The sequence below is a fragment of the Callionymus lyra genome, chromosome 6 (genome assembly GCF_982586985.1).
Source record: "Callionymus lyra chromosome 6, fCalLyr1.hap1.1, whole genome shotgun sequence".
Lineage (NCBI taxonomy): Eukaryota > Metazoa > Chordata > Actinopteri > Syngnathiformes > Callionymidae > Callionymus > Callionymus lyra.
In genome coordinates, this window is record NC_141823.1 from 17,835,374 (window position 1) to 17,850,083 (window position 14,710).

The window sequence follows — 14,710 nt, forward strand, 5'->3', positions numbered from 1 at the left end:
ATACAATTAAAATGTAGTCAAACTGCACCACAAGCAAGTTTATTTATACATCATTGTCTTTCAGAAATGAGACAAATACATGTTTCCAACAAGAAAGATACATTTAACAACAATGTTTATCTTTAAAATGTTATATATGTATTGTAGCTAAAGACAAGAAGAGAAGGTCTTTATTATCAAGTTAAATGTGTATTTTTTCTTCAACTTGTGACTGTGATATTTGTTCACTTTCATTGCAAAACAACATGAATAAATAGATTTATTTAATACAGAACAAAGATAAACTCAATCGTCAATATTGATTTAATTATAAGTGTGTGAATTTGTATTTTACAGAAATGTCATATCATAATTTATTCATGCTGTTTCATTTTGTGAGTATTTCTTTATTTTTTTTGTGAGTTTTTCTTTATTTTTCAATCTCCTCTTAGCGTCTGTGGTCGGCCCAGACAGTGTGAACTCAATAAGTCGCCGCGAAAAAGCTTGGAAATACAATTTACTGAAGTGATTTCTTGATTGACTTCCAGTTGGACTCGCACCAACACTGATAAACCACAGGATTTCTGAATAAACTTTAATGGAAGCAACACTGCTGCTCTTTATTTATCTTATTGTCTTACAGGCAACACGCTGTTTATTTTCCAAATCCCTGTCGAACCCTTGAGCAAGGCATGAAACCATTGACCTTCTTATTATCACGATCTTCCTCTCTCTTTGCGCTTGATGGATCTACTGACTCCTTTAAGAAACATCTTAAGACGTTTTTATTTGTTCAGGCTTTTCCTTGATTTTCTGGAACTCCTGTTGTGTTATCAGTTTTATCTTGATCTTTAAAGTATATACTTTATTGAGTATTGTTTTGATTGTTTAAGCCCTTTGTGACCCTGGTCTGGAAAAGAGCTATACAAATAAAAATGACTTACTTACTTATCTCTTATTATAACTTCCTGAGCAAGTGTGAGAAACTGTTGATCAAAAAATAATACTTTAATACGAGATTAAAGACGTACAAAATTACTTTATCACAAGATAAAGGTTGTAGGAAAATATTTGATTACGAGATTAACGTAGTACGAAATTACTTTATTACAAGATAAACGTTGTATGAAAATACTTTATTACAAGATAAAAGTTTTACGAAAATACTTTATTACGAGATTGAATTCAAACAAAATTACTTTATTACAAGATAAAAGTCGTATGAAAATACTTTATTACAAGATTAAAGTTATACGAAAATACTTTATTACAAGATTAAAGTGTTACGAAATCACTTTATTACAAGATAAAAGTTTTATGAAAATGCTTTATTACAAGATTGAAGTCAAACAAAATTACATTATCACAAGATAAAAGTCATACGAAAATACTTTATTACGACATTAAAGTTGATAGAAATTACTTTATCACAAGATAAAAGTCATACGAAAATACTTTATTACAAGATAAAAGTCGTATGAAAATACTTTATTACAAGATTAAAGTAAAATTGAATTACTTTATTATGAGATAAATGTCGTAGGAAAATACTTGATTATGAGATTAAAGTTATACGAAATTACTTAATTACGAGATAAATTGTACAAAAATACTTTATTACGAGATTAAAGTCATACGAAAATACTTTATTACGAGATTAAAGTTACACAAGATGACTTTATTTTGAGATAAAAGTCATACCAAAATACTTTATTATGAGATCAAAGTAGCACAAAAATGAATTTAAGACGAGATTAAAGTCGTACGAAATGACTTTATTATGAGATAAATGTTGTACGAGGAAAGGAAGCAAGAATTAATAATTCAATGAAGCAACACTGCTGCTCTTTATTTATGTTATTGTCTTACAAGAAAACAGATTATGTTTATTTTCCAAATCCCTGTCGAACCCTTGAGCAAGGCATGAAAACATCGACCTTCCAATCATAACTCCTTGAGCAAGCGTGAGAAACCTTCGATCAACTAACCCCAACACGATTCCTACTTAGTGAAGAAAAAAACCCACACTAACACAACTGTGTGTGCGCACAAGCTCCAGTGCGTTGTTAGAAATGTCTTCATCTTTCGGTTGCAGCATCCAGCGGTCACCTTGCTTGCATATTTTCTTCCACTTTACTGGAGTTTTACATCTTTCACAATCCGTCTTTTAGAAAGTGGGGTCGGGGAAATAATAGCGCAGCTTTATGACTCATCCTGAGATGAACACATCTGCAGGTGACACACACCTGTCAGTACGTTTCACCGCGCATCCCACCGGAAGCCACATGTATGTTGAGAAACATGGGAAAATAGGTTAACCTCCATAATATATGCTCGGCTAGATAAAGAGTTGAGAGGCGGAGAGGCGGGAGGGTGGGAGGAAACATGGAGTGCTGTAAAGACGTCCCGAGAGGATACATATCCCCAGCATCCCGGCTTATAAATAGAAGCCAGCCTTGTTCCCACAGCGAGGGAGATGAAGACAGAAAGAAAGATACACAGAGGAAAAGAGGGATTGCAAATGTAAAGATAGAGGAAATGGAGGAAATAAGGCCATCACAACAGTATGACGTGTTAATCAGGAAAGATAATTGACACATTGTTGTGTAGAGTGTTTGTGTACAGCGGCTTGAACTGATGTGTGCGATATCAGGAACACAACAACACTATTATATTCCCTCTGTCCCAGCTACTTGGGGTGAACAAGTGTTACACAGCTTTAACTCTCGCTTGGCGAATATAGAAGCACAACTTTTCTCAGTATAATATCTCCCTTAAGGGCCTCAAGAGGAAGAGGATGCAAGCAAAAATACTGTACATGCTGCGATGGCTTCATGAAGCTTCATGAAACATTATTATTATTTTACTAGATGACACTATAATCTATTGTTTTGAACAGCTGTTTTAATGAGCCCTTACATCTTCTTTAAAATGAGACTCCCACTTTATGACTTGAAAAAAATATGACACTGCTTCATGAAGCTTCGTCAACCCATAACTACATACTACTTAATATACTATTAATACTATTAATACTTAATAATAACACTTCTTAAAATAGGTATACTTTAAAATTAAGGTTAGACCTGTGTTATTAACTACCAGTTTTTTAGTCAAAAGATTAAAAGAGAACAACTCACGGTTGATGGTGTTTCATGATACGCCTGATGAAGTTTCATGATACAGTAATGCAACTTTCAGAGCTTCATCGTTGGTGCTTAAGAAATTATTGGATTTTTTTCAAATTATTGTTCCAAAGCCAGAAATGATAGAGCAGAACTGTAATGAACTGTATTATGAAACCTCATCATCTGGCTCATCAATCCGTCATTCAGAAATATACAGTTACTCCAAAAAAAAACTATTACTTATAAAAACATACTGTTTTTGCATAGAATAGATTTAGTGCGTGAACATATTGATTTTTTTCTATTTTATATTTGAGTTATTAAATAACAAACTGGAAAAAAGTTGCCCAGTTTTAAGAATCCTAAGTAACATTTGTGACTAAGTTTCATTGTAATTACTAAAAAGTTAAAATAAAGATCATCAAAGTAATGATCATGCTGACCTACATATAATACTATAATACTAGTGAAATGGGTGATACAAGTATGTTGGTAACAATAAGTCTAAACTTGGTATGAAATCAGTTGATCATAATTACATGTATACACTCACATTTCCACGTTTATTACTTAATTAAAGGTGTGTGGTTTCATTAAGTTTCAACTAAATGTTTTTGACCATTCATGTTTTTTGAGTCAAGGGTAAATAAATCTGAGCATGTATTAGTCTATAATTTATTAATGTGCTTCACTTATTCAGCATAGAAACATAATAAACGTGTTTATATGCTGTTTGTTGATTTCCTGCTAGCTCAGCTCAGTAGCTTCAATGATGTAAACAATCAGATATTTATCAAAATGAATGATTACGAAGTAAATCTGTTCTCTGAATTCACAGTTGAATCATAAACAGAAACTTTGAACATATAAAGATCCCACTGATTCTGTCCCTCCGCGACCACATGGCTTTAAATGAACGGATGAATATTTCAAGGTTAGACAATCAGACAATTGAAATGAGATGCTCTTCCTGATTAATGAGTTTTGCATAATTACGCAGCTAATGAAGTATTAATATGCAATTTATAAACAGAAGTGATGGAAAACAAACAGTCTGCCTCCTCTACAATAGAAATAAAAGTGACTACTAATTCCCTGTTTGATTGGCAATCACTTTACTGTTGGGTCAATATTAGAAATCAATTATTTCAATCTGGAATTCGATGCGCACAAAAGACGATGTTTACCTTCCCTTGTAAAAAAACCACCAGCCAAAGAGGTGATATATAAATGGGTTATTTGAACGTGAAGACACATCTGAGTGTCTGGGATTTTAAAATCGTTTCGAAAACTGGAAAAGTCAATAGATACCTCAGTCCATCAAGTTATTGATCGCATATGGCTTTATTTTCACATTATTCTGTGTTTTATATATTAGTGTTTCTTTTTATTATTTACCTAGTTGAGCTAGGAACTGTTTATACAGTGGCTGTTAAAAATAGCCTAAATATTATGGTTAAATTTAATGGGCAAAAAAAAGAAACAAATTTTGCTAGTAAGATAAGTAAGTAAGTAAGTAATATTTATTTATATAGCTCTTTTCCAGACCAGGGTCACAAAGCGCTTTAACAATCAAAACAATACTCAAACAAGTATATACTTTTAAAGATCAAGATAATACTGAGAACAACACAGGAGTTCCAGAAAATCAAGGAAAAGCCTGAACAAATAGAAACGTCTTAAGATGTTTCTTAAAGGAGTCAGTAGATCCATCAAGCGCAAAGAGAGAGGAAGATCGTTCCAAAGCTAAGGAGCAACAGCCTGAAAAGATTTCTCTCCTCTGGTCCTGAAGCGTGTGCGAGGAACCATAAGTAGATTCTGATCCACAGACCCCAGAGCCCGAGCTGTGGTGTAAGTCTGGATCAGATCACTGATGTAAGGAGGAGCCTGACCATGAATAGATCTGAAAGTAAGAACCAGAATTTTAAAGTTGATCCTGAAAGAAACTGGAAGCCAGTGAAGAGTTTTAAGGATCGGAGAAATGTGAGTTCTTCTACTTGAGCGGTTTAGAATTCTCGCTGCAGAGTTCTGAATCAACTGCAGGCGAGACAGATCCTTCTTGTTCTGGTCAGTTTTCTGCAGTGTCGAACAAGAGACATGTCTTTATCAAATACAACACCCAGGTTTCTCAGGCTCAGTTTGACAGACTGACCTAAGTCACCCAAGTACTGACTCAACCCTGGAACCTTATCATCAGGAGCAATCACCAGTACTTCTACATCATGTTCTTATTCTAAAGTCATTTATATTTGTAGGGATATCAAAAAATGTAATCACGACATTATGTTATAAAGCTGAGGTGAAATGGTAATTTCTTTGTTTAATATTTCACAATAATAGTTACATTTTATTATGTTTATTTTAATATGTTGTCAATATAAATCATAAATAAATGTTGGACCATTACATTAATCATATATGTCGAAGAGTGCCATAAAGAAAAATAAAGAAAATGTATATATATATTGATTTTTTTCTATTTATTTCGAAGGGCAAGAAATACTTCTACATCATGTTCTTATTCTAAAGAGCTGCTAAACAAAATGATAAAATGGTCAAAACCAACAGAACAACATCAACATCTAATCATCTATAAGTCAACCAATTACTGTTCAATCCTGTTCTGAAATAGTCCTGAAAATATACTTTTGCTGCCAACAAACATATAATTATATCATGATTGTAAAACATGAAAAGACATACAACAAACATCAACTCAAAGATTAAACAAGACCTAAGACAAGCGGCAGAAAGGTTTCGTCTGCAGCGTCAAGACAACACAATAAAGACTAGACAGCATGGATATCTATATGAGGCTGGAACTGAATGTCATACATGTTTGTTTATATTCACTTCTAGCTGTGTGTGTGTGTGTGTGTGTGTGTGTGGGTGTGTGTGTGTGTGTGTGTGTGTGTGTGTGTGTGTGTGTGTGTGTGTGTGTGTGTGTGTGTGTGTGTGTGTGTGTGTGTGTGTGTGTGTGTGTGTGTGTGTGTGTGTGTGTGTGTGTGTGTGTGTGTGTGTGTGTGTGTGTGTGTGTCTGCGGAGCAACAGTGACAGGTTGACAAGTTAATCCAGCACAAGCACACACAAACATGCCCACAGGCTGCATCTCTTCCTCTAGCCCGGATGATTTTGCATCCTGACTTCCTTCCATGAGCCTCAGCATGGTGGTTTAGAGACACACTTTACCCTGACGTCTTATTTCACCAGTTCAGCCTGTCAGCCTCACTTCTATTTTCATACTTGAATGGAACAAAAAGAAAGTGAGTCACCAAGAAAATGAGCTGGGATAAGACTACAATGCTTTTGTTCTTGTCTTGACGACGACCCGTCCAGTGTCATGTGACCACCAAACTACTTCACCGTAGCGAGTCAGAGACAGTTGTTTTTTTTCATATTAAGACCTTTTTTTTAATTGACAGGAAGAAAATAGGAGAGTAAACAAGCATTTATGTGGAACAAATATATGCTGTATTTGGCAATGGCGCATTGGAGATTTTATGGCGTTCCAGTTACACTTCTATGACACTCAGGGTTGCCAGAAACAACATTCTTAAACCTACATTTTTTCCCTTTATGAACTGATTTTTAGAAACTGTCTAGGCTTTACTTTGAGTGTTTATAAAGGTCAGTGTATAAACTGCAAGTTGACGTTGAAACGTAACTGAAGAACTATTGACTGTGAAGAATGGGTCAGTGCAGTTAATCAAGATTTTGATTTCTATCTAAGTCTTTCTAAATTAGATTTAACAACTACAATTTCAAATATTTGACCACTACGCAAGTGATCTGATTTCCAAATTGAGACAATGAATTCCTCGTTTATTCAGTATTATGGATTTATGAATCTCTCAGGTCTGGTTTCCTCACTAAATCCATCCATCTTGCCGACACTGCATATACCACACTATTACTTATTAATTAGCTCTCCGGCTTCTCTTCTTTTTTTATTCCTTACTATCTATTATTCTATCAATATTCCTGGCATGAGAACATAAGGTCCATTCTCCACTTGAACTTTTGCTTCCGTCATCGGAGCCCATGACAATATAACCTTCAGGACCGTTAGTTGGTTGACCTCAGGGTCGGCTAAATTGGTTCATAATTCTTGTCAGCGCAGAAGTTCCTGCATATGAAAGGTCATATTAAGAGGAAAATGGATTGAATTTTTTCAGCTGAATGAAGAACGAGACTGTGAGGAGTTGACGGAAGTGACTGCAGATTTACCGGCGTTACATCTCTAATTGTCTCTCTGCCACTGCAGTGTTCGTAATAATAATTGTATAGCAACCCTTCAGTATTTACACATGTGGTTCTCATTATAAACAAACAGTACCTCTACATTATATTGAGTTAAATATGCTGTTGTTGCTGTTAAATAGAAATAAAGACCAACATTTTTGGAACACTGAGCAATAACAGTTTGATAGAAGCTTCTATCCCTTACCGGGGGTCGCGGGGAGACTGTACCCCAATCCCAGTATCATAGGGCGAGAGACAGTATGCCAGTCTCTCACAGGGCACACAAAGACAGACAACCATTCACACACACACTCATACCTTGGACAATTTTTCGAAGTTCTCAATCAAACTCTGTATGTTTTTGGACTGTGGGAGGAAACCGGAGTGCCTGGAGTAAACCCAAGCAACACGGGGAGAACAAACAAACTCCACAGAGAAAGGTTGGCTCGGCATGGAATCGGACCAGCAACCTTTTTGCTGTGAGGCGACTGAGCTAACCCCTGTGCAACCTTGTACCCTGCTTTTTAAATTATATTTATTTTAATAATAGATTATATTTTATAAGATAGCAAATGTATAGGAAAGTGCCCTTTCACATTCCCTGAGGGTTTCCTGATGCCTGCGGGCCTTATATTGGGGATTCCTGATTGACCATTTATATTAATTTGGTCTGGGATTTAAAGATAAAATGTACAATTTATTCAAAATGTGTCGCAGTTCAATACAATGTCAGGTAACATTTAATCAACTAAGCACACAGATCATCTACAATGATAGTTCAATGAAGGAAATATTAAAAAAAAAAAAAAAGTTAATTTATTGTCCACTTCAATTGTAATATATGTGTCCGAAAACGAATATTAGTTTAAATTAATTTATTAATCTTGACTCCAGCAGGATTTAATAGAGAATTCCTTCTGATTTCGGCAAAGCAAGTCAACCATTATCATCGAGAAACACATTAACGGCCATAGATAAGCACACAACGTGAAACTTACATAAAGACATGGAATATAAATAGACATTATGTGTTTCATAACCTGTTAAAGTGTTGTTTTTATACAACGTTATCACACATCAGAGAAGCACAATGGAGACATTATAGCTGAAGAAGCGACGATTATTTGATGATTTACTTAGATTTTTCTTTCCATACCTTAGAAAAAGAAATGTGGCTTAAAGAAAACTCATTTATAATATGACTATATGGGGCCAGAAACCATCCTTGTTATTAACAAATCGACGGCGGAGAGACGTTCATTTACTGAAAGTGATGTGAAGCAGCATCACTTCTATATTTTCCATATGTTTCAGACGATTGATAGATCTTCATATGCGGCATTTCTTCAACCGAGCGCTCAGCAGGCGTTCATTATTTATGATGTATTACATATGCTTTGTCACACCCCTTCACTGGCGGATCTCCGATTCGCTTCTGATGCCAAAATCCCCTTTGGGTGTCTGTGTTGGGAACTTCGGGCTTAAGACTAACTCTAACACAAACTCCGACCAGAAAATATGAAATACAGCGTCACCGGCTCTGAGCCTGTTGAAGGACGGAACGACTACTTTGTCGACAACGTTGTCGTTAAAACACATATTTTAACTAATTGAATTAAATTGTAGAGAATTTATGCTTATCTTAAAATGTAATGGAATTAAATGTGTATCTTCATTGTGTTGTTCCATGCTAGCTAGAAAACCAGCTGACACTGAGCACTTCATATTTTTGCCTCTTTGTGTTGGCAACATTGCAGGTCATCTTGGACACTATTTTCAGCATTTCATCTTTGCAATTGTTCACCTGCCATTCCCTTATTGCACTTCATTCCTCAGGGACTCACGCCGACCTGAAATGTTGCCTGCTTTCCTCCTGAACCATCCCCTACCCTCTCCCTTGCCTCCTCCTTACTGCATCTATTGGTGAGTAACTCGGATTTCCATAAACAAATAAGTCATGAAATGCATTCAAATCATACCCTGAACACATTACACTTTTTACCAAGGTCTCCTGCTATGAGGTTGAGCGATTGTTTGTTCTTTGGAGTTTATAATTTACGCTTTTATCACCTCAGCCTGACATTCTTTCCTTGGCCTCTCTCGACAACCATTACTTTAAATGTCTTCACTCATCACTCGTTTGACTTTTTATTAACAAATCAGTTCATTATAAATACATGTCAATTCCGTATTTAAAACCAGAATTCAAGAACATCAAATGACCATTTCCCTAAAACTAGAAAGCCTAAAACACTAATTTTAAGAATACAATGGCATAGCTATTAATGTCAAATCATAAGTGATTTAGATTTTTAGTGTTAGTGTTAGTGTTAGTGTTAGTGTTAGTGTTAGTGTTAGTGTTAGTGTTAGTGTTAGTGTCAGTGTTAGTGTTAGGTTTAGGTATGGATTTAAGGTTATTACCCTGTTAGGGTTAGGGTTAGGGATGGATTTAAGTGTTAGGGTTAGTGTTAGTGTTAGTGTTAGTGTTAGTGTTAGTGTTAGTGTTAGGGATGGATTTAAGGTTAGGGTTAGGGTTAGGGTTAGGGTTAGGTATAGGTATAGGGTTAGGGTTAGGGTTAGGGTTAGGGTTAGGGTTAGGGTTAGGGTTAGGGTTAGGGATGGATTTAAGGTGAGGGTGAGGGTTAGGGTGAGGGTTAGGGTGAGGGTGAGGGTGAGGGTGAGGGTGAGGGTGAGGGTGAGGGTGAGGGTGAGGGTGAGGGTGAGGTATATGGTTAGTGTTAGTGTTAGTGTTAGTGTTAGTGTTAGTGTTAGTGTTAGTGTTAGTGTTAGTGTTAGTGTTAGTGTTAGTGTTAGAGTTAGTGTTAGGGTTAGGGATGGATTTAAGGTTAGTGTTAGGGTTAGGGTGAGGGTTAGTGTTAGGGTTAGGGTTAGGGTTAGGGTTAGGGTTAGGGTTAGGGTTAGGGTTAGGGTTAGGGTTAGGGTTAGGGTAAGGGTAAGGGTTAGGGTCAGGGTTAGTGATAGTGATAGTGTTAGTCACTCACTAGCCTTAATGACGATGCCAAACAGGTAGTGAGTAAAATATGAATTGATAAAAAAGTCACGTTATGAAAAGAAGCCACTGGTTCAAGAGAAGCTTCAAGTCATAATTCAATCATGAACTGCGAACCAAAGGCCACTGAGCTCAAATCTGGACCGCAAAGTCATTTCATGTTGCTTTAATAATAAACTCAAAATAATACAATTAAGTCAATTGTCATTTAACGTCAACCAATAAATCCAATGGATGTTGATATCACGAAACAAATCTGTGTTTTTTATTTTTGACAAGCACTTTTTCTAGCAAGCAAAGTTTAGTAAAAATCCATTGCATTGATTTACATAAAAGGGAATGGAAAACAAAGACCAAATGTTAAAACTGCTCCATATTTCTCACACAGAAACACTTTTCAAACCGAAGCCATCTGTCCACTAACAGCCTGATAAATAGCAGTCCTGTAAATCATGAATACACATCCCATAACACAGTAGCAGAGCCCAAATAAAATATCTGAATAATCATATAAAGGTGGAGGAAATGTCACATGTATTATAAAAGATTGTCAACTTCTAATCCGACTGTTTAGACACATTGATATGGTCTTAAGAAAACTCACCAGCCTGGTGCGTGTAGACGGTGACGTTTGCCAGCGAGCGAGCAGCGACTCCGAGACCCGACACGCCGTTCACGGCCTCCACGTGAAAGGTGTAGTTGACGTGCATCGCGAAATCCAGCACGGCCACCGAAGTCCCGGCGAGGCCGAGCGGCCGCGGGATGAAGCGCAGGTCCGGCTCGCAAGGATCGCACTGTCTCAGAACGCCGTCGCCATCGCATCGCTGACAGAGCACATTGTAAGTCACGTCCTTCCTGCCTCCCGTGTCGCTCGGGGGCATCCACTGCAGGAAGAGAGCCGTGTCGTTGACCAGGGACACCAGGTTCCTGGGTGGAGACGGGGGCCCTGAGGGGAGAAAGACAAGGTTAGTGATGACATCTCACTCTTGGAGGAGAAGAAATGGAAATAAAAAGATTTAATTAATTTAATTAGAAAACTGACCAGAAACTGTTTCCTTCAACTGAGAAAAATCTCTAAACTTAGGAAAATGTTGTCGGAACATGATCTGGAGCTTGTAATCCATGCGTTTGTTTCTTCTCGTCTGGACTATTGTAACAGTTTGTTTTCATGTCTTAACAAGAAGGATCTGTCTCGCCTGCAGTTGATTCAGAACTCTGCAGCGAGAATTCTAACCCGCTCTAGTAGAAGAACTCACATTTCTCCGATCCTTAAAACTCTTCACTGGCTTCCAGTTTCTTTCAGGATCAACTTTAAAATTCTGGTTCTTACTTTCAGAGCTATTCATGGTCAGGCTCCTCCTTACATCACTGATCTGATCCAGCCTTACACCCCAGCTCGGACTCTGAGGTCTGTGGATCAGAATCTTCTGATGGTTCCTCGCACACGGCTCAGGACCAGAGAAGAGAAATCTTTTCAGGCTTTTGCTCCTAAGCTTTGGAACAATCTTCCTCTCTCTTTGCGCTTGATGGATCTACTGACTCCTTTAAGAAACATCTTAAGACGTTTCTATTTGTTCAGGCTTTTCCTTGATTTTCTGGAACTCCTGTGTTGTTCTCAGTATTATCTTGATCTTTAAAGTATATACTTTTTTGAGTATTGTTTTGATTGTTTAAGCGCTTTGTGACCCTGGTCTGGAAAAGCGCTATATAAATAAATATTACTTACTTACTTACTTAATTTAAATCCAAATGTGTTGCTGATACATATTTGGAACTGTTATGAAAGAACTGTTTCATAACCGTGGATACTTTTATGATTGTGGTGCATATTTAAGCGTCAGAACCGGCCAATACCGCATGTGTATGATCAGCCAGGGGTCGACTCCGAGCCCTTCAGCTGCAAGTGAACACATTTTAATCGGCATCTGAGCGTGGGATGCTGCGTTGGAGGTTGACTTTTTAAGAAAACCTGGACCACTAAATCTTCTCCTGCAAGTGATTTAAATCCGAGGCCCTGAAAGATATTTATCTCATCGCACGTCACTCAATGTCGTCGATATCATGTGTTGCTTTTCCTCTTGTGCATGTGGCAAATATATGCAGATGAATAAAGGAAGTGATTTATAAAGTATCCTGTTGTTGAAACAGGAAACAAAACAACAGATGGAGAGAAAAGGCGGGCAGGAGATCATGCAAATCAGGATACACAGTAATAGAAAGTATGATTATTCCTGCAGATTTCTGTTTGGTTGATGAGTAAACTCCACTAACTTGTACAAGCTGTCGAGGAAGGATCTTTGATGGCTCGATAAAAGCCTTTGTCACAGTGACAGATGGTGGCGGCCTGGTCGTGGCTGGAGCTCAGAGGAGGGCACTTGGAGCATTTGGTGTTTCCAGCGTAAGCCTTGAAGGAGCCGGGCCTGCAAGCTGTGGCCGTAGAGAAAAGGAAAGTCTTTAGTTCGTCATCGACATATAAAAGACTTACAGAATATGGGGGAAGAAAAGTAAAACACACAAAACCTTTCACAGTGAGTCAAGCTGGTATAAAAACTGCTTAACAATCAATTCAATGAATGAAATGTTAAAAAAAAAACATCTTGATACTTAAGTAAAAGCAATTGTTCACTCTATATCAGGGTTTTTTTTCACCATTCTATTCTATATTTATATAACTTTATAAAACAAATGTAGGCTAATATATAGTTTTTTCGTCCTTGTCTTGTACGCTGTCCTTTTTGGGGCCAGTGTTTTCGCCCCAAAATAAAATGTATTATTATATCATTATGTTAAAAAAAAACAAAAAAAAACAAGAACATCATACTAAATCCAGCCTTATATGTTTGGGTTTAACTGTGTTTAAAACATAGTGTAGCATGTCTTTCTTTTAGATGATATATGTATTTGTTGTGTTGCCTCACTTTGGACTTTCCAGTCTATAAATCGACTGTAAATATAATATACACTGTGATATATTTTAACTGTTCATGTGCTTCATTAATGCTGCCTTATCTGCGAGACAAAACAAGTTAATCAACATTTTGATTGACAAGTAGAGTCAGACGTTTCTGGTCTCCGGATCAAAGTCAAAGTGTCATGGATACGATTCCACTGTAGCAGAGGTACCAGTTTGTGAGGCATTTGATACTAAATGAAAGATTAATTAATCATTTTTGTTGTACAAATTATTACTGTCTGAGTGGTCTTTCTTTGCGGTAAGGGTTAATAATTCTGTAGCGAATAAGAAATAAACTCTAAATGTGACTGTCCTTTTGCATAGAAACCGGTTCATGGTTCCTGCTGAGTCAGCGTTATGGTTTTTCATTTAAAGTCATACTTTTTTACATTTTTTATCAGAAGGCAGTTCATGAAAATAATGCCTACATGATACTTGGCTGTGGTGTAAAGTAAGGTTGGTGGTTCTCTGCTGTAAATGGTTGCCTGACCTTTTCTTTAACCCTTGTGCGGTTTCTGGGTCAAGGTGACCCGGTGGCCCGGAAACAAATGTGTTTGTGGTATCCCTTGGGTTGTCTCTAACTAAAGATGTATGACCTCCTTGACCTCGATGCAACGCAAGAGATACATCAAACATATTTGTTTGCGGGCCAACGGGTCACCTTGACCCAGAGATAACACAAGGTTTAAGTAATCCTGAGGAGGTCCAGCATCAGGGAGAGGCTCAGAATAAAGCTGCTGCATTTTGTAAGAAATCTCTGTTCACCTCTGCGGACGAGTCAAAGATGAATCATTATAAAGAAAACAATTTGATTTCGAGTTTTACATGCAGTGTTAACCGTGACCAGTATGAAGCTCAGAAGCTGCTTTCTCCCCCCCAAGTCATCCAGAGTAGCGGGTACATGTTGAAATCCCCCGCCACGGTTTCAAATCATTAGTATGCTTGGGAGACCCGGGACAGAAAATACCTTGCTCATTTCTATTCCAGCACCACGACAGTCGTCGCCTACAGTCATGTTGCTCTCCAGCTCTGACAACTAAAGACATCAGCCTGCAAACACGACGGCTACTGGCTGTGATTTGGAAAAGCAGCCACTTGGAGGACGCAGGCGATTCAGGAGGAAAGGGGTCAAGGTGGATTTGATTTGAGACAGACATGAAAAAAAAAAGGAAGGAGTGAAATATGAAATGGCTGTATGAATGGCAAAAGGGTGAAAGTGTCAGCCCTTTATTCTTCTTTTGGCTTAAATATTAGCATAGTTATGTCATAATGTTATTCAAGAAAAAGGTCAAAAGCTATAGTTTTTTTTTTTTAATATTCAACATATTCACGGAGAGAGCAGCACAAAGGCAGTCACGGAATACTTAAGATTAGGGGTGTGAGAAGAAAATGTAAACA

At 37.2% G+C, this 14,710-nt stretch overlaps 1 protein-coding gene and 1 long non-coding RNA gene across 3 annotated transcripts in view; one reads left to right on the forward strand and one right to left on the reverse strand.

Moving 5' to 3' along the window:
• Positions 1-14,710, forward strand: part of LOC148076600 (uncharacterized) — a 201,489-nt gene that overhangs the window by 37,668 nt on the left and 149,111 nt on the right. The window lies entirely within an intron of this gene.
• The window catches only part of LOC148076603 (ephrin type-A receptor 6-like), a 54,148-nt gene that overhangs the window by 12,856 nt on the left and 26,582 nt on the right, over positions 1-14,710 (reverse strand). For both annotated transcript variants that reach the window (XM_087794007.1, XM_087794006.1), the window contains exons 7-8: positions 12,631-12,786; positions 10,964-11,305 (exon numbers count right to left, since the gene is read on the reverse strand). In XM_087794007.1, coding sequence (XP_087650133.1) covers positions 10,964-11,305; positions 12,631-12,786 — 498 coding nt within the window. The remainder of the gene's footprint in view (positions 1-10,963; positions 11,306-12,630; positions 12,787-14,710) is intronic.